This window comes from Eschrichtius robustus, chromosome 10 (assembly GCF_028021215.1).
Source record: "Eschrichtius robustus isolate mEscRob2 chromosome 10, mEscRob2.pri, whole genome shotgun sequence".
Taxonomy (NCBI): Eukaryota; Metazoa; Chordata; class Mammalia; order Artiodactyla; family Eschrichtiidae; genus Eschrichtius; species Eschrichtius robustus.
The window spans coordinates 80,890,996-80,911,447 of NC_090833.1; the positions used below are offsets into that span (position 1 = coordinate 80,890,996).

The 20,452-nt window shown below is 39.7% G+C and overlaps 1 protein-coding gene across 4 annotated transcripts in view; it reads left to right on the plus strand.

The window, feature by feature from the left end:
* NFX1 (nuclear transcription factor, X-box binding 1) overlaps positions 1-20,452 on the plus strand; it is an 84,615-nt gene that overhangs the window by 13,775 nt on the left and 50,388 nt on the right. For all 4 annotated transcript variants that reach the window (XR_011075105.1, XM_068552113.1, XM_068552114.1 and 1 more), the window contains exons 3-5: positions 6,536-6,694; positions 7,832-7,909; positions 20,198-20,303. Coding sequence is in view for 3 of the 4 variants with exons in the window: in XM_068552113.1 (XP_068408214.1) it covers positions 6,536-6,694; positions 7,832-7,909; positions 20,198-20,303 (343 nt within the window). In the remaining variant the exon portion in view is untranslated. The remainder of the gene's footprint in view (positions 1-6,535; positions 6,695-7,831; positions 7,910-20,197; positions 20,304-20,452) is intronic.

Consider the following 20,452-nt stretch of genomic DNA (forward strand, 5'->3'; position numbering starts at 1 on the left):
TCTGCCTTTTCATCTTGTCTGTCTTTCTGTGAATGTGGTTTTTGTTCCACAGGCTGCAGGATTGTAGTTCTTCTAGTTTCTGCTTTCTGTCCTCTGGTGGGTGAGGCTATCTAAGAAGCTTGAGCAAGTTTCCTCAAGGTTACTGGTCTTGCTAAGAGCAGTTTTAGTGGAGTAGTGGAGATGAAAGCTTGATTGGAATAGAAAGAGAGGCTTACCCCAAATATAAGTGTCCGTGGCTGTTTGAGAGTGGGCTTTGCTTGCTCTCACTCTGTACTGAGAGAATCTAGCACTGCCCAGTCCTCCCAGACTGCCTGGATCCCTCATTCTGCAGTAACAAAACCCCCTATATCCTTAATTTGTTTTGGCTCTGCTCCTGCTCTTAATTGACCTATGGCCTTCTCTCGTGTCACCACTTCCTTTACAGCCTCTCAGAGCCTGCTGTTTTCCCTTATCCCACTTACCTTAGTTTCTGGAAGATGGGGAGAGCACACTCCTTCCCCAGTGTCATTTCTAAACTATTATTCTTCTACCTTTGTATCAGAATCCCTGCTCCTTTGAAGCTAATGCTGCATGACCTCTTCTCTCCATCCCCTTCCATGTCTCCTTACCTATGTCATCTATTAGCCTCCAAATCTCCCAGCCCCAGCCTCATTTATTAATGCATCTAGCCTGTATCTTTTTTCTGCCCCAGTGATTCTCAAGGTATAGTCCCAGATCAGCAGCTGTCGGCAACAACTGGGAACTTGTTAGAAATGCACATTCTTGGGCCTCACATCAGAGTTAGTCAACAGAAATTCTGGGTGTGAGGCCCAGCAATCTCTTCTTTTAACAAGTCTCCAGGTGATTCTCATGCACATTCAAGTTTGAGAACTACTGATTTACCATAAATCCTGCTGTTGTTCTGGGTGACTTCAGTGATCATGTGGGTTATATCATCCTCAGGTTCTTTGATCTTGTCACCTGCAGTGACCTTCATATCCATTCCACCTCCGCACCCACTACCAAGGAAATGACCCTGGGGATGCCCCGTCTCTGAAATCCTAAAGTCCTGTGTTCTGCTTTCTGACCATAACCTCCTGTCCTTTTGGCTCTCCCAGTCTCTTCCACCCATTATCAGTTCAGTCTCCATCCTTCTTCATCCCCTCTTCAGGCTAGGCCTTATTGAAGGTCATTTGAAGTATTATCCTTCTGCCAAGACATTTGGCAGGATCCCAGCCCTGGATGGATGCTGCAGTCTAGCTTTTCTACCCTATCTGGATAACAGAATGCCATTTCAGGAAATCGTATAACAGTATAGATTTGGCACTGCTGCAAATTCATTCGCCCTCTGAGGAAAGCCTTCCTGATCACCCTGTTTAAAACTATAATACTTCCCCCACTGCCGACCCTCACTAACCTCTTTTCCTGGCTTATTTTTTTCCATAGCACTTATCACTATTTGATGATACTACTTATTTTCATTATTTATTTGTTTATTGGCTACCTTCCACCACGAGATAGTAAACTTCATAAGGGCAGAAGATTTCTGTCTGTTTTGTTCACTGTATATCCTTAGTGTGTAAAGAGTGTCTGGTCCATGGTCGGTTCCCAGTAAATACTTTTGAATAGTGGTCTCCAGCTCAGCTGGCCTTCAGCACTGCCCTTTTCCCCTTATATGACCTTGGGCAGCTGTCCCTCCCATTTTCATCTAAGACTACTACAAACCTTTTCCACACTTATTCAAACCTTCCTAACATTGATCTCTTAACCTTAGTGGACCTCCTTGCCTCCTACTTCACTGAGAAAGGGGAGGTCATCACTGAGAAAGGGTTTTCTCAACTTTTGCTTTCTCTAAGCAAACTCAGAGACATCTGTGCCTGTTACTCCTTTTCTTTCATTCTGAGATCTCTTTTATTTCCTTTCATCAACCTTTCCACATCTACTACTCCAAGTTCTCAACCTGAAGCTCTTCCTGAGTCTGTCCTGCCCTCTAAAAGAAAAACTTCCCCCATACGGGACCTCCCAGGAGTGTTTCTTTCCTTCCATTCAGTCTCATCAAGAGTCATCTACCCTGTGTCCTTTTCCCTGTTCTGACTCATGTTTCAGTCCTCTGGCATCATCACCACTTGACTCAGAGCTACTGGTAAGGTCACGAATGACTCAGTCCTTACTATTATCCTGGACTTCCCTTTGAGTTGGACACAAAGGAGTCTTTTCTTTTTTTTTTTTTTTTTTATTTTATTTTATTTATTTATTTATTTATGGCTGTGTTGGGTCTTCGTTTCTGTGTGAGGGCTTTCTCCAGTTGCGGCAAGTGGGGGCCATTCTTCATCGCGGTGCGCGGGCCTCTCACTATCGCAGCCTCTCTTGTTGCGGAGCACAGGCTCCAGACGCGCAGGCTCAGTAGCTGTGGCTCACGGGCTTAGTCGCTCCGCGGCATGTGGGATCTTCTCAGACCAGGGCGCGAACCCGTGTCCCCTGCATCGGCAGGCAGATTCTCAACCACTGCGCCACCAGGGAAGCCCAAGGAGTCTTTTCTGAAATGTAACTTCCTTGACTCCTTTGATACCACACACTTCTGGTCCTCCTTGTTCTCCTTGACTGTTCTTGTTTATGTCCTTCACGCTTCTCTTCCTCCACCTGTTTCCTAAATGTTGGTGTTTCCTAGGGCTTTATCTCAGCCCTCTCTTCTTACTTGATAAGGCTTCATTGGGAGATTACAACCAGTTCTGTACTTTCAAACCACTGCCTCTGGGCTGTCCTGATTTCTAAACCTTTACCTCCAGCCCCTAAGCTCTGCCATAGACCTTAGACTCACATAAATAAAAGTGATGTCTGACATATGCTTCAGACTCAGCAAGACCATCTTGAACACGTTGATCATGCTTACGTTGTATTAGCTTTTTAAAAACAGCTGCCTTACCTTAAATAAGGTAGCTTACTAAAGTTGATAGGTTAATTTACCTTTATTCCCACCATCAGCTTTAACCTTTTATTCTGTTTCCTTAAAGAATTTTTCAGTGCTCAGTTTTACATAGTTGAAATCATATAATAAAAATAATCTTTATTCTTTTTTGCTTATTATAATGTAATATTTTTCCACTCATTAAGAGATCTTTGTAAACCTTATTTTAAATTAATATATAATATGCCGTAAATAGATATGCATTAATATTTAAACAATCTCTACCTCCTCCCTTTTTTTTTGCTGATATATTTTAAAGTAAATTCCAGATATCAGGTTATTTCACCTTCATATACTTTTAGGTTACATCTATTTAAAAAATATGGCCGTTTTCTTATATAATCACAGTGCCATTATTGTGCTTAACAAAATTAGCGATAATTCCTTGAAATCATCTAATACCTGGTCCACAGTTGAATTTCCCTGTTTGCCTCAAAAATGTCTTTTTACACTTGGATTTTTCAAATCAGGATTGTTTTAGGTTTTGTTTTGTTTTTTTAGAGACAGTTATTTATTGGTGTATCTGAAAAGTTTGTAGTCCATTCTCCAGACAGGTCTCTGTTCTTCTGGTTATTTAAGTGGGTTGTCACTCTCTTTACTGACATACTATCAAAGTAAAAGTATAGAGAAGATACAGTCATGACTGGGGAATGATGGAGAAGCCCTAGTGGGAGAGGGCCTAGGATTGAAGAAGAGCCAGTGGTCAGGATAGGGCTGCATCCAGCATGGACAAAAGTCTTGCACCTGAAATGTGATAATTCACTAGCAGAGAACTATTCCAGAATAGTACCGTGTTTTACATATGTTACACGCTTAGATAAAACTGAAATGTTGGTGAAAGAATTATACTGTTTCTCTTTCTAGTATGTTTCTAGAACCTTTTACTATTATTTTATTTATTATTTTCATTCATTCATACAACAGGTATTATTGAGTACCTTCTATGTGTAGAGTTAGGAAATAAACAAGGTAAAATAAGTAAAATATAGATAGACTTAAGTGGTGTGAAGAAAGATAAGAGATAGGGAATGCTGAGGGAGTGGGTTACAGTTTTTTTGTTTTTTTTAGGGGGGGGTTCCAGTTTTTAAAGTGTGGCCAGAGACTGCCTTATTGAGAAGACCACATTTTGAGTAAACACCTGAAGCAGGTGAGGGACTGAGCTGTGCAAATGTCTGGGGGACAGTATTCTAGGCAGAGGGAATAGCAAGTTGTAAAGACCTTCCCCCAGGAATCTGCCTCCTAGTTTAGGGCTGGGAAGGAGGCAGTGTCGTCTCAGAGTGGTGGCCTAGGGAAAGAGGAATCACAGATGAGGACCGGGAGGCAATGAAGGCCATTGTAAGGACTTTGGCTTTTACAGGCATGTGATGTAGGAACCATTGGCAAGTTCTGAGCAGAGGAGTGTATCATCTATTAATAATTTGCATTTTGACGGGCTCCCTCTGGCTGCTGTGGTGAGAATAGAGTGAAGTAGGAAGACTAGTTAGGAGGCCATTGTAATAATCCAGGTGAGTGGATAGTGGCTTAGACCAGAGTGTTAGCAGCAGAGGTTGGATTCTGGATATATTTTGAAGGTAGAGCCAGCAGGGTTTGCCGACATACTGAACATGGGATGAAAGAGACAGCCTTCGGAAAGGCTGCAATTTGTAGGCTGTTCAAAGTTGACAACTGTCACCACATAACTAAATGTATGTGCATCCTAGTGGTCAAATTTCACTGTGACTGGACTTAGAAACATCACAATAGTTAACAAGCAATAAGCTAATGAATAAGAGAAACAGTAAAATAAAAAGACAGTCTTCAGGGTAAAAATTCTGGTGTTCTCAGGTGTGTTCCATACTTCACTTACCTTTCTGTGTCCTTTAATTCTAACTCAGTCCTATTCTGGAATGGTCAATAGGCATTTTCTATAAAATTCACCACAAGTGTAATTCTCACAGACTATTCCTCTGCCCCAATCAGCCTCATACATAGATGGCTCAAACTTAATCTCACTCTCTAATGAGCTCTCTCTTACCTAACTTACCACTCCAGAATCTTCCACATGTAGCATGGTAACTGGTAGGAAATATAATTGACTCTGTTATTCAGAAATGTTAACTTAAGCAGGGTAGGGCATCCTACCTTTTAAGAAAGAATCTAAGTCTGATTCCTCGGCTTTTATAATAGAATTCAATTTTATTATGTGTTCATCTGTATCTAAAGCAGCTAGATTTCCCTTTAATCAGTCACTCGCAGTATCTTTATTCCAGGCTTTCTCCAGAGGGAAAGAGCTATCCCAGAAACTTTACTAAAGCCTAAAACTTTCAAAGGAGAGAGGTTATGGAGCAGACTAGATGATACTCGTTTATTCTTTCATCCATTCATTCAATAAATATTACTGAGCGTTTGGTATATGCCAGGCATTGGATATACTACAGTGAGCAAGGCAGACGAGGCCTTGGTCCTGCCTCCCAGAGCTTACAGTCTTGATGTTGTGTATTTCTTTTGACTTTGAACTGTACAAACAGAAAGTAATCTTAGGGAGCTAATATTATGGAATGACTAAAATGTGAGCTTTTGAGTCAGATGGCAATGAGTTTGAATTTTGATTTTTAAATTTCTGGTTATATGATCTTAGGTAAGTGCTTTAACTACTTTGAGCCTCAGTTTCTTCATCTATAAAATGGTATCTCTATTATATCCTTGTTAAGAGAATTAAATACGTGTAAAGTGCTTTAGCACAACACTTGGCATGATGTATTTAAGGTTAGTTGTTTTATTCTTATAACTTACTTGCACCTGATAACAAATAAAATAGTATTGTGAAATAAATGCTAAAAATATGGATTCAAAAAAGAAAAACATACACACACACATACAATCAGGTCTGGGTACACTTGGGATTTAGAAAGATTTTGCTGAGATCGTATTTGAAGGAAAAGTCTGGAAGTGGGTGAAGGTATTGAAGAATAAATCTGGGAGGATTCTTAGGATGTTATACGCTGGTCTCTCTCATAGATGCTGAGCTTCTGGAGCCAGAGACTGTGTCTCCCTCAGTCTCGTAATCCTACCATGGGGCTTGTGGTAGGAGTCAAGCCTGTCTTTCTTGAGTGAATAACTAAAGACTTTGAGGGCATCTACTAGAACCATCTCACCACCATGGGTTGTTGGAACCTGTCTAGGCTTAGGTTTCTTGCACCTGACCACTGTGGCTTCATGAGCCCCTCCCTAACCTGAATCCATGAATGTGGTAGATGCAGAGCCTTCCAGATTGAGAGGGCAAGGCAAGGTGCTATAGCATGTTTCTCCTGTGAATGCTCAAGCCATGTGTTACGAGGGGCGTTTGGCTATTCTGCTAGGATCCTGGGCAGTTTCTTGGGAATGTTTCCTCAACTGTGGGAATCCCTACCTGAATGTCTGCTTCCTAAGTGCTCTACCTCAGCATATTCCTGCCCCTTCCTGGCCTCAGACTCTGAACAGTCACCTTGCTCAGAATCAGACATCCCTTAAAATCTCTACATTTGAATTCTCCTCTCAAATGCCTTGCTGATCCTTGGTTGACTAAGGAATGTTTTTCTGTGTTTGAGTTTATCTGTTTTGTTTTTTAAACAGGTTCTTTAATTGAACAGCTAACCGCAGAAAAATATGAGTGCATGGTGTGCTGTGAATTGGTTCGTGTCACAGCCCCAGTGTGGAGTTGTCAGAGCTGTTACCATGTGTTTCATTTGAACTGCATAAAGAAATGGGCAAGGTCTCCAGCGTCTCAAGCAGGTCAGTCATTTCTCTTTTCTGAGTAGTTATTCTCACCCATTTGATATGTTCAGGTTTTAAACTTAGCTTTAAAAATACTACTTAATTCCTCTTGAGTGTTTTATGTGCAGGGAGAGTATGTTGCCCTGATCACATATTTTGGATGACCATTATTAAGCTATAAATCTTAAACCAGCTAAGCATAACAAATTAAAATATACTTAGGGTACAACAAAATCAGTCACTTTTACTGAAAATGGTAGCTTTTATCCAAGTAGCAACTATAAAGAACGATTTTTTTTTAATTGGGGTATAGTTGATGTACAATATTATGTCAGTTTCGGGTGTACAACATAGTGATTCACCATTTTTAAAGGTTATATTCCATTTATAGTTATTATAAAATATTAGCTATATTTCCTGTGTTGTACTATATACATCCTTGTAGCTTATTCATTAGAAAACATTTCTTGTATAGTTTGCTTTAGAAAATTTATAGAAAACAATGTTTAATTTACCCTTAGGATTTTGAAGTTGCTTTGCCTTTAACAGATCTTCTCCATAGTATTTTGTGGGCTTTTCCCAAAGTACACTAGTATTTAGGGATAATGCAAATGTTATTAAAAATATGCTTTCTGAACTTTGGCTCTTCTAATTTAAGACACTTGAGTTTTCCTGCATGTACTCAAGTATTTTATCCTACTTTTTTTTTCAAACCAAGATTCAGATGTTTACTTTGATACTAAAAATAATAGAACACTGTCCCACAAAATGAAATGTTAATTTTATGAAGTGATGGAGGTGTTAACTAAGACTATGGTAATAATCATATTGTAATATATAAATGTATCAAATCAACATGTGCACCTTAAACTTACACAATGTTATATGTTAATTATATGTCAATTTTTAAAAATGGAATGAAATGGATACCCACTGTATTCGCGATATCTGAGGTCCTTATAAATATAAGCCTAAATGCAATATTTAAGCAAAGAATTCAGTATTGTGAATTTGTTTCTTAAATGTCTGATATCCTTAACATGGAAATTACTACTACTGCTTCAATATTATGGCTTTCCATAGATTTAAAAATTCTTAAATTACATGTGCTTTTGTAAGGAAATTATTATGATTTCCTCTCATTTTTCTTGACAGATGGCCAGAGTGGTTGGAGGTGCCCTGCATGTCAGAATGTTTCTGCACATGTTCCTAATAACTATACTTGTTTCTGTGGTGAGTTTTTTTGCATACACTGGAGTCTCTTCCACTTTGCTTATTGTACCTCAGTTCCCAGCCCAGGAGAGGCGGTGTGCTGGGCATGTTTTAGAAGTCACTAATAAGACTTCAGAGCTACAGGAGTCTGTAAGGCATCACATGCGTGTGGTCTGTCACACAGCCAGAGTCACAGGCCTTTGTGTTCTTGGCAGACTGTTCTGGAGATGGGCCTTCTCATCATGCCCACCAGGTCTCCTTGATCTTAGTTTAGATCAGAGCTGACCAGATGGCAGAGGTGGGTACAAACATGGGCTTCTTCTCATCTCTAACGGTAACAGCTTTGAAATTCTGGATTTGAGCAACATGAGTAAAGAGTATTGGTGAAGCATACTTTATTTTAATCCAAGAAATCAGTCATTGTTCTTTATGATAAAGAGAGATTTTCTGTAAACCAGCATTGCAAACTATCCTTGTGCCCTCCCTCTTTATGGAATACTTCTTCCTGGTTTTGAATAGCTCAGTTCTTCCATGTGTTAGGAAAAAAACTTTTCATGATCTACATGCTCATATCTGTTGCTAACCTATTTCCTGCGTGTCTTTTTTTTTTTTTTTTGTCCTCTTTCCTGCCTGTCTTTTAATGGGTAACCTTTACCATCTGGCTGTCGATTTTTCAGATTTTATTTCTTAACCATTTGTCTCCCTCCTTGAACCATTGCATTTTTATTTCTGTCCTCATTACCTCACTGAAACTTATTCAGAAATCATCAATGACCCTTTCCTGACCAAATCCAGGGCTGATTTATAAATTCTTAACCTTTTTGTCCACCCAGCAGCCCTTAATGCTTTTGACCATTCACTTCTTGAAATGACTAGCTCTTTCTGTTTCTTTTCTACCTGCTCTCCTTATTTTTCTAACTAATTTGCTCATATTTCTCCTTTCCTGTTACTTAACTGCCAGCTTTCACCAAGAGTCAGTCACTGACCATCAACACTTCTAGACTCAATCACTTTGTGAACTCAGCTATCTACAGTGTTCTTCCCCTTCTTTTCTTTAAATCTCATCCACTGTGTCATTTAAGATCTGACCCCAACTGTCCACTTCCAAAGGAAGCTTCCCCTTTCTTATCTCCTCTCCCACTTTGACCACTCTTATCCAGAATCTGTTGGTCCTGTATGTTCTGTTGCCAAAATCTGAGCCTTAGTAGATACTGAATTAGTATTAGCTGAAGGAATGAATATTCTTGAATGTACTACTGGAAAGGCAGCATGAAACTGGATGCAAGAGATCAATCGAAAATTGGACAAATAAGACCAATACCCAGGCTTAATTACCTTATTTTTAAAGGATTTTTAAACATGAAGCATCATAATGAAATTTAAAATCTTGTTAAAGCCTTCACTGACAAATTGGATATGAGACCCTAAGAAGGCAGAAGAATGTGGGGATGAAGGTCACGATGATCTGAGTGAGGTGGAATGGTGTGGGAAGGCAAATAATGGCCTGATTTTACCTGAGGACTTTGCCCCACTCTGCTCTTCAAGGAGACCATTGGTCGGGAATTCCCTGGCAGTCCAGTGGTTACAACTCTGTGCTTTCACTGCCAAGGGCCTGGGTTCAATCCCTGGTTGGGGAACTAAGATCCCACATTCCGCAAGCCATGCAATGCAGCCGAATAAAAAAAGGAGACCATTGGTTTAATATACTTTATTGAGAACTTATTAATGTAACAGGTACCATGAAGAAACAGAGAAGAATGAGACTATTTACTGACTTCCCAGAGCTTACAGTCTAAAATTTAAGACACAATTAACTTGCTGTTCTACTACAAAGTCTGTGGGAGATCTTTGGGGTGAGTTTGACTTCTGGCTAGAGGATTAAGAGCCTTCCTGAAGGAGGTAGAATTGAACCAGGCTTGAAAACTAGGTTTAACACCAGGAAGGCTTAGGATCTGCTGGGAGAAGAGGAAGTCATCCAGTTATGGAGCCCAGGATCTATGAAGATAGAGGAGTGCGAGATGACTGGAAAGGTAGGGCTGACTTCTTCGTGCCAGGCCTAGATATTGGGACTTCATTTGTCAGGTGGTGGGAAGCCACACTGAGGGCATCAGTGTGTGTGTGTTTTTTTTTTCTTTTTTTTGGCCATGCCGAGGCATGTGGGATCTTAGTTCCCCAACCAGGGGTCAAACCTGGGCCCCTTCCAGTGGAAATGCAGAGTCCTAACCACTGGACTGCCAGGGAATTCCCTGATTCTTTATGAAGATTAGTCTGGTGGCAGTGAGTAGAGTATTTTGGGACCTAAACAGTTTGAGGACTTACAGTAACCCAGATGAAGAATAGTAAAAGTCTGCAATGAGTTTTAGAGTGGGACAGAAAGGAAGGGATATAAGATTTCAAAGGTAAACAGGAATTAACAGCAGTGGGAAAGGAAGGAACCCAAATGTGGCTCCAAAGTTTCATGCTTTTGGAAATGGTGATACCAAGAACAGAAAAGGGCAGGGCAAGTGAACCAGGTTTGGTGGGGACAGTGAGTTCAGTTGGAGTTAAAGTGTTGAGTTGGAGGAGTAAGACGTCCAGTGGAAGATGTTCTCCAGGGAGTTAGGAATGTTTGAAGAAAGATCAGGAATTAGGGGCGATAGTCACAGGTGAGAGCAATAGATGAGATTCTAGTAGGTGAAAGGGTAATGGGTGAAAAGGAGTCTAATGCAGAACCCTGGCAGATGAAGGGAAAAAAACATCATTGAGAGTCAGGGAAAAGAGGTTGGGCCATTGAGAGATGGTAGGAGAAAACCTGGGCACCATATTGGAGCAAGAAAGCACAGAGGCAGAGGAGCTTTTCTAATAGTCTAGAGATGAGGTTCTGGCCAGTAGAGAGGGACAGCAGGAGTAGAGGGGGAGGTGAGGTGTGAGATACACTATGTAGGAAAATTGACAAGATTTGGTGACTAAATAGAATATAGAAAGAAAAAGAAACTAGGATTTCTCTAGTTTTTGAGTTTGTGTGACTCTGACAGTGATGGTGTCACTAACAGAAAGGGAACCCTGGAGAGGGCGGGATCTAAGAGGGAAGATGCTAACTTTGACTGTAGATACATAGGCAATTTGAAGTGACTGTGAAACCCCAAGCCCAGATGTTCAGCAGATGGTTGGACATGTAGGACTGAAACTGAGGATTCAGGGCAATGGAGAAAATGTAGATTTGGGACTCATCAGCCTCTAGATGTATTGAACCGCACAGCATGAATAAGATTTCTGAAAGAGACAGACAAGAGAGAAAAGCAGAGGCCAAGGGCTGGGAACAGGCTTCATTTAGGGTGTAAATTGCCCAAGTGAGGATGAATAGCTCAAGGGCAAGGAGGAGTCCCGTGCCTCAGTTTTACTCATCCTGCCCCTGCACTAAGTTCATGGAATAGGCTTACTAAAATTTGTGGAGTGACGTTGATTATAAAATTATAACCCTAGAGGGAACTTTCCTCAACATAATAAAGGCCATATATGGCAAACCCACAGCCAGCATCATCCTTAGTGGTGAAAAACTGAAACCATTTCCACTAAGATCAGGAAAAAGACAAGGTTGCCCACTCTCACCACTATTATTCAACATAGTTTTGGAAGTTTTACCTACAGCAATCAGAGAAGAAAAAGAAATAAAAGGAATCCAAATCAGAAAAGAAGAAGTAAAGCTGTCACTGTTTGCAGATGACATGATACTATACATAGAGAATCCTAAACATGCTACCAGAAAACTGCTAGAGCTAATCAATGAATTTGGTAAAGTAGCAGGATACAAAATTAATGCTCAGAAATCTCTTGCATTCCTATACACTAATGATGAAAAATCTGAAAGTGAAATTAAGAAAACACTCCCATTTACCATTGCAACAAAAAGAATAAAATATCTAGGAATAAACCTACCTAAGGAGACAAAAGACCTGTATGCAGAAAATTATAAGACACTGATGAAAGACATTAAAGATGATACAAATAGACGGAGAGATATACCATGTTTTTGGATTGGAAGAATCAACATTGTGAAAATGACTCTACTACTGAAAGCAATCTACAGATTCAATGCAATCCCTATCAAACTACCACTGGCATTTTTCACAGAACTAGAACAAAAAATGTCACAATTTGTATGGAAACACAAAAGACCCCGAATAGCCAAAGCAATCTTGAGAAAGAAAAATGGAGCTGGAGGAATCAGGCTCCCTGACTTCAGACTATACTACAAAGCTTCAGTAATCAGGACTATGGTACTGGCACAAAAACAGAAATATAGATCAGTGGAACAGGATAGAAAGCCCAGAGATAAACCCACGCACATATGTTCACCTTATCTTTGATAAAGGAGGCAAGAATATACAGTGGAGAAAAGACAGCCTCTTCGATAAGTGCTGCTGGGAAAACTGGACAGCTACATGTAAAAGAATGAAATTAGAACACTCCCTAACACCATACACAAAAATAAACTCAAAGTGGATTAAAGACCTAGATGTAAGGCCAGACACTATCAAACTCTTAGAGGAAAACATAGGCAGAACACTCTATGACATAAATCACAGCAAGATCCTTTTTAACCCACCTCCTAGAGAAATGGAAATAAAAACAAAAATAAACAAATGGGACCTAATGAAACTTCAAAGCTTTTGCACAGCAAAGGAAAACAAACAAGACGAAAAGACAACCCTCAGAATGGGAGAAAATATTTGCAAATGAAGCAACTGACAAAGGATTAATCTCTAAAATTTACAAGCAGCTCACGCAGCTCAATATCAAAAAAACAAACAACCCAATCCAAAAATGAGCAGAAGACCTAAATAGACATTTCTCCAAAGAAGTTATACAGATTGCCAACAAACACATGAAAGAATGCTCAACATCGTTAATCATTAGAGAAATGCAAATCAAAACTACAATGAGATATCATCTCACACCGGTCAGAATGGCCATCATCAAAAAACCTACAAACAATAAATGCTGGATAGGGTGTGGAGAAAAGGGAACCCTCTTTTTTTTTTTTTTTTTCTTTTTTTTTTTTTAATGTCTGAAACATTTATATTAACATATTTCCATACAAATAACCCAATGAAAGTTTAGTATTAGTTGTTTTGTGTGTTTGTTGTTTTATACTGCAGGTTCTTATTAGGCATCAATTTTATACACATCAGTGTATACATGTCAATCCCAATCGCCCAATTCAGCACACCACCATCCCCACCCCACCGCAGTTTTCCCCCCTTGGTGTCCATATGTCCATTCTCTACATCTGTGTCTCAACTTCTGCCCTGCAAAGCGGCTCATCTGTACGATTTTTCTAGGTTCCACATACATGCATTAATATACTATATTTGTTTTTCTCTTTCTGACTTACTTCACTCTGTATGACAGTCTCTAGATCCATCCACTTCTCAACAAATGACTCAATTTCGTTCCTTTTTATGGCTGAGTAATATTCCATCGTATATATGTACCACATCTTCTTTATCCATTCGTCTGTTGATGGGCATTTAGGTTGCTTCCATGACCTGGCTATTGTAAATAGTGCTGCAATGAACATTCGGGTGCATGTGTCTTTTTGAATTACGGTTTCCTCTGGGTATATGCCCAGTAGTGGGATTGCTGGGTCATATGGTAATTCTATTTTTAGTTTTTTAAGGAACCTCCATATTGTTCTCCATAGTGGCTGTATCAATTTACATTCCCACCAACAGTGCAAGAGGGTTCCCTTTTCTCCACACCCTCTCCAGCATTTGTTGTTTGTTGATTTTCTGATGATGCCCATTCTATCAGGAGTGAGGTGATATCTCATTGTAGTTTTGATTTGCATTTCTCTAATAATTAGTGATGTTGAGCATCTTTTCATGTGCTTCGTGGCCGTCTGTATGTCTTCTTTGGAGAAATGTCTATTTAGGTCTTCTGCCCATTTTTGGATTGGGGTGTTTGTTTCTTTAATATTGAGCTGAATGAGCTGTTTATATATTTTGGAGATTAATCCTTTGTCCATTGATTCATTTGCAAATATTTTCTCCCATTCTGAGGGTTGTCTTTTCGTCTTGTTTATGGTTTCCTTTGCTGTGCAAAAGCTTTGAAGTTTCATTAGGTCCCATTTGTTTATTTTTGTTTTTATTTCCATTACTCTAGGAGGTGGATCAAAAAAGATCTTGCTGTGATTTATGTCAAAGAGTGTTCTTCCTATGTTTTCCTCTAAGAGTTTTATAGTGTCCAGTCTTATATTTAGGTCTCTAATCCATTTTGAGTTTATTTTTGTGTATGGTGTTAGGGAGTATTCTAATTTCATTCTTTTACATGTAGCTGTCCAGTTTTCCCAGCACCACTTATTGAAGAGACTGTCTTTTCTCCATTGTATATCTTTGCCTCCTTTGTCATAGATTAGTTGACCATAGGTGCGTGGGTTAATCTCTGGGCTTTCTATCTTGTTCCATTGATCTATGTTTCTGTTTTTGTGCCAGTAGCATATTGTCTTGATTACTGTAGCTTTGTAGTATAGTCTGAAGTCAGGGAGTCTGATTCCTCCAGCTCCATTTTTTTGCCTCAAGACTGCTTTGCCTATTCGGGGTCTTTTGTGTCTCCATACAAATTTTAAGATGATTTGTTCTAGCTCTGTAAAAAATGCCATTGGTAATTTGATAGGGATTGCATTGAATCTGTAGATTGCTTTGGGTAGTATACTCATTTTCACAGTGTTGATTCTTCCAATCCAAGAACATGGTATATCTCTCCATCTGTTGGTATCATCTTTAATTTCTTTCATCAGTGTCTTATAGTTTTCTGCATACAGGTCTTTTGTCTCCCTAGGTAGGTTTATTCCTAGGTATTTGATTCTTTTTGTTGCAATGGTAAATGGGAGTGTTTCCATAATTTCTCTTACAGATTTTTCATCATTAGTGTATAGGAATGCAAGAGATTTCTGAGCATTAATTTTGTATCCTGCAACTTTACCATATTCATTAATTAGCTCTAGCAGTTTTCTGGTGGCAGTTTTAGGATTCTCTATGTATAGTATCATGTCATCCGCAAACAGTGACAGTTTTACTTCTTCTTTTCCAATTTGTATTCCTTTTATTTCTTTTTCTTCTCTGATTGCCGTGGCTAGGACTTCCAGAACTATGTTGAATAATAGTGGTGAGAGTGGACATCCTTGTCTCATTCCTGATCTTAGAGGAAATGCTTTCAGTTTTTCACCATTGAGAATGATGTTTGCTGTGGGTTTGTCATATATGGCCTTTATTATGTTGAGGTAGGTTCCCTCTATGCCCACTTTCTGGAGAGTTTTTATCATAAATGGGTGTTGAATTTTGTCGAAAGCTTTTTCTGCATCTATTGAGATGATCATATGGTTTTTATTCTTCAGTTTGTTAATATGGTGTATCACATTGATTGATTTGCATATATTGAAGAATCCTTGCATCCCTGGGATAAAACCCACTTGATCATGGTGTATGATCCTTTTAATGTGTTGTTGGATTCTGTTTGCTAGTATTTTGTTGAGGATTTTTGCATCTATATTCATCAGTGATATTGGTCTGTAATTTTCTTTTTTTGTAGTGTCTTTGTCTGGTTTTGGTATCAGGGTGATGGTGGCCTCATAGAATGAGTTTGGGAGTGTTCCTTCCTCTCCAGTTATTTGGAAGAGTTTGAGAAGGATAGGTGTTAGCTCTTCTCTAAATGTTTGATAGAATTCACCTGTGAAGCCATCTGGTCCTGGACTTTTGTTTGTTGGAAGATTTTTAATCACAGTTTCAATTTCATTACTTGTGATTGGTCTGTTAATATTTTCTATTTCTTCCTGGTTCAGTCTTGGAAGGTTATACCTTTCTAAAAATTTGTCCATTTCTTCCAGGTTGTCCATTTTATTGGCATAAAGTTGCTTGTAGTAGTCTCTTAGGATGCTTTGTATTTCTGCAGTGTCTGTTGTAACTTCTCCTTTTTCATTTCTGATTTTATTGTTTTGAGTCCTCTCCCTCTTTTTCTGGATGAGTCTGGCTAATGGCTTATCAATTTTGTTTATCTTCTCAAAGAACCAACTTTTAGTTTTATTGATCTTTGCTATTTTCTTTTTTTCTATTTCATTTATTTCTGCTCTGATCCTTATGATTTCTTTCCTTCTGCTAACTTTGGGTTTTGTTTGTTCTTCTTTCTCTAGTTTCTTTAGGTGTAGGGTTAGATTGTTTACTTGAGATTTTTCTTGTTTCTTTAGGTAGGCTTGTATAGCTATAAACTGCCCTCTTAGAACTGCTTTCTCTGCATCCCATAGGTTTTGGGTCGTCGTGTTTTCATTGTCATTTGTCTCTAGGTATTTTTTGATTTCCTCTTTGATTTCTTCAGTGATCTCTTGGTTATTTAGTAACGTATTGTTTAGCCTCCATGTGTTTGTCTTTTTTACATTTTTTTCCCTGTGATTCATTTCTAATCTCATAGCGTTGTGGTCAGAAAAGATGCTTGATATGATTTCAATTTTCTTAAATTTACTGTGGCTTGATTTGTGACCCAAGATGTGATCTATCCTGGAGAATGTTCCGTGCGCACTTGAGAAGAACGTGTAATCTGCTGTTTTTGGATGGAATGTCCTATATATATCAATTAAATCTATCTGGTCTGTTGTGTCATTTAAAGTTTCGTTTCCTTATTTATTTTCATTTTGGATGATCTGTCCATTGGTGTAAGTGAGGTGTTAAAGTCCCCCACTACGATTGTGTTACTGTCAATTTCCTCTTTTATAGCTGTTAGCAGTTGCCTTATGTATTGAGGTGCTCCTATGTTGGGTGCATATATATTTATAATTGTTATATCTTCTTCTTGGATTGATCCCTTGATCATTATGTAGTGTCCTTCCTTGTCTCTTGTAACATTCTTTATTTTAAAGTCTATTTTATCTGATATGAGTATAGGTACTCCAGCTTTCTTTTGATTTCCATTTGCATGGAATATCTTTTTCCATCCCCTCACTTTCAGTCTGTATGTGTCCCTAGGTCTAAAGTGGGTCTCTTGTAGACAGCATATATATGGGTCTTGTTTTTGTATCCATTCAGCCAGTCTATGTCTTTTGGTTGGGGCATTTAATCCATTCACGTTTAAGGTAATTATCGATATGTATGTTCCTATGACCATTTTCTTAATTGTTTTGGGTTTGTTTTTGTAGGTCCTTTTCTTCTCTTGTGTTTCCCACTTAGAGAAGTTCCTTTAGCATTTGTTGTAGAGCTGGTTTGGTGGTGCTGAATTCTCTTAGCTTTTGCTTGTCTGCAAAGCTTTTGATTTCTCCATCAAATCTAAATGAGATCCTTGCCGGGTAGAGTAATCTTGGTTGTAGGTTCTTCCCTTTCATCACTTTAAGTATATCATGCCACTCCCTTCTGGCTTGCAGAGTTTCTGCTGAGAAATCAGCTGTTAACCTTATGGGAGTTCCCTTGTATGTTATTTGTCGTTTTTCCCTTGCTGCTTTCAATAATTTTTCTTTGTCTTTAATTTTTGCCACTTTGATTACTATGTGTCTTGGCGTGTTTCTCCTTGGGTTTATCCTGTATGGGACTCTCTGCGCTTCCTGGACTTGGGTGGCTATTTCCTTTCCCATGTTAGGGAAGTTTTCGACTATAATCTCTTCAAATATTTTCTCTGGTCCTTTCTCTCTCTCTTCACCTTCTGGGACCCCTATAATGCGAATGTTGTTGCGTTTAATGTTGTCCCAGAGGTCTGTTAGGCTGTCTTCATTTCTTTTCATTCTTTTTTCTTTAGTCTGTTCTGCAGCAGTGAATTCCACCATTCTGTCTTCCAGGTCACTTATCCGTTCTTCTGCCTCCGTTATTCTGCTATTGATTCCTTCTAGTGTAGTTTTCATTTCAGTTATTGTATTGGTCATCTCTGTTTGTTTGTTCTTTAATTCTTCTAGGTCTTTGTTAATCATTTCTTGCATCTTCTCAATCTTTGCCTCCATTCTTATTCCGAGGTCCTGGATCATCTTCACTATCATTATTCTGAATTCTTTTTCTGGAATGTTGCCTATCTCCACTTCATTTAGTTGTTTTTCTGGGGTTTTTTCTTGTTCCTTCATCTGGTACATAGCCCTCTGCCTTTTCATCTTCTCTATCTTTCTGTAACTGTGGTTTTTGGTCCACAGGCTGCAGGATTGTAGTTTTTCTTGCTTCTGCTGTCTGCCCTCTGGTGGTTGAGGCTATCTAAGAGGCTTGATGGGAGGCTCTGGTGGTGGGTAGAGCTGACTGTTGCTGTGGCGGTCAGAGCTCAGTAAAACTTTAATCCACTTGACTGTTGATGGGTGGGGCTGGGTTCCCTCCCTGTTGGTTGTTTTGCCTGAGGCAACCCAACACTGGAGCCTACCTGGGCTCTTTGGTGGGGTTAATGGCAGACTCTGGAAGGGCTCACGCCAAGGAGAACTTCCCAGAACCTCTGCTGCCAGTGTCCTTATCCCCACGGTGAAACAGAGCCACCACTCGCCTCTGCAGGAGACCCCCCAACACCAGCAGGTAGGTCTGGTTCACTCTCCCCCAGGGTCACTGCTCCTTCCCCTGGGTCCCGATGCGCACACTACTTTGTGTGTGCCCTCCAAGAGTGGGGTCTCTGTTTCCCCCAGTCGTGTCGAAGTCCTGCAATCAATTCCCACTAGGCTTCAAAGTCTGATTCTCTAGGAATTCCTCCTCCCATTGCCGGACCCCCAGGTTGGGAAGCCTGACGTGGGGCTCAGAACCTTCACTCCAGTGGGTGGACTTCTGTGGTATAAGTGTTCGCCAGTCTGTGAGTCATCCACCCAGCAGTTATGGGATTAGATTTTACTCTGATTGCGCCCCTCCTACCGTCTCACTGTGGCTTCTCCTCTGCCCTTGGACGTGGGGTATCCTCCTTGGTGACGTCCAGGGTCTTCCTGTCAATGATTGTCCAGCATACAGTTGTGATTCTGGTGCTCTCACAAGAGGGAGTGAGAGCACGTCCTTCTACTCTGCCATCTTGGTTAATCCACCTCGAGGTTCGACGATTCTAAGTGAAATGAAAAGGGAACCCTCTTGCACTGTTGGTGGGAATGTAAATTGATACAGCCTCTATGGAGAACAGTATGGAGGTTCCTTAAAAAACTAAAAATAGAACTACCATATGACCCAGCAATCCCACTACTGGGCATATACCCTGAGAAAACCATAATTCAAAAAGCGTCATAAAAAAAAAAAAAAAAAGCGTCATGTACCAAAATGTTCATTTCAGCTTTATTTACAATAGCCAGGACATGGAAGCAACCTAAGTGTCCATCATCGGATGAATGGATAAAGAAGATGTAGCACATAGATACAATGGAATATTACTCAGCCAGAAAAAGAAACGAAATTGAGTTAATTGTAGTGAGGTGGATGGAGTTAGAGTCTGTCATATAGAGTGAAGTAAGTCAGAAAGAGAAAAACAAATACAGTATATTAACACATATGTGGAATCTAAGGAAAAAAAAAAAAGTCATGAAGAACCTAGTGGTAAGGCAGGAATAAAGACACAGACCTACTAGAGAATGGACTTGAGGAGATGGGGAGGGGGAAGGGTAAGCTGTGACAAAGTGAGAGAGTGGCATGGACATATAAACACTACCAAACGTAAAATAGATAGCTAGTGGGAAGCAGCCGCATAGCACAGGGAGATCAGCTTGGTGCTTTGTGACCACCTAGAGGGGTGGGATAGGGAGGGTGGGAGGGAGGGAGATGCAAGAGGGAAGAGATATGGGAACATATGTATATGTATAACTGATTCACTTTGTTATAAAGCAGAAACTAACACACCATTGTAAAGCAGTTATACTCCAATAAAGATGTTAAAAATTGTAACCCTTTTATGCCTATATTTTAATTTTAGAATAGGTGAGTTCCTCCTATACTGGGGGACTTATGTCCTTTCCATTTCTTACTGCCTCTCCCCTCCCCCCATTGCTGTCTTCCCTTATTCCCTCTTTCTGATCCTTACAGTAGATATTCCCATATCAATTCAAAGACCCATTTACAGAAAGCTTATCTTGTAGGTTTTGTTTAAATCTTAGATTAAATGTGTCCATTAATCTAAGTGGCATTTTCATCAGTAAAAATGACTATTTGTCTTTTCCAGGTAATCCAGAATTTATCGTACTCAGTGAAGCTTTTGATGAGTAGCATTACGTTCACCTTCTTATTTTAGGACAATGTGTTTGTTGAACTAATGAACACCGTCCTGATGTTTCATGCTGTCTGGCTATATTGTATTATTTCATCAAAGTCTACGATGCAGTTGAAGTTTATACCATTGACTCTCCTATTTGATATGTTTTAGGCAAGGTAAAGAATCCTGAATGGAGCAGAAATGAAATTCCACATAGTTGTGGTGAGGTGTGTAGAAAGAAACAGCCTGGCCAGGACTGCCCACATTCCTGTAACCTGTAAGTTGGAACACTAGACTCCTGGGGATTCCTGGTGAACACGCTTTGCTTGCGGCTCTCAGTACACATATCTGGTTACCACGTAACAGGACTGGGTGAGGGACAGTGTGGTATCATTTACTGAGCACTTGCTTTGTGCCAGGTACTCT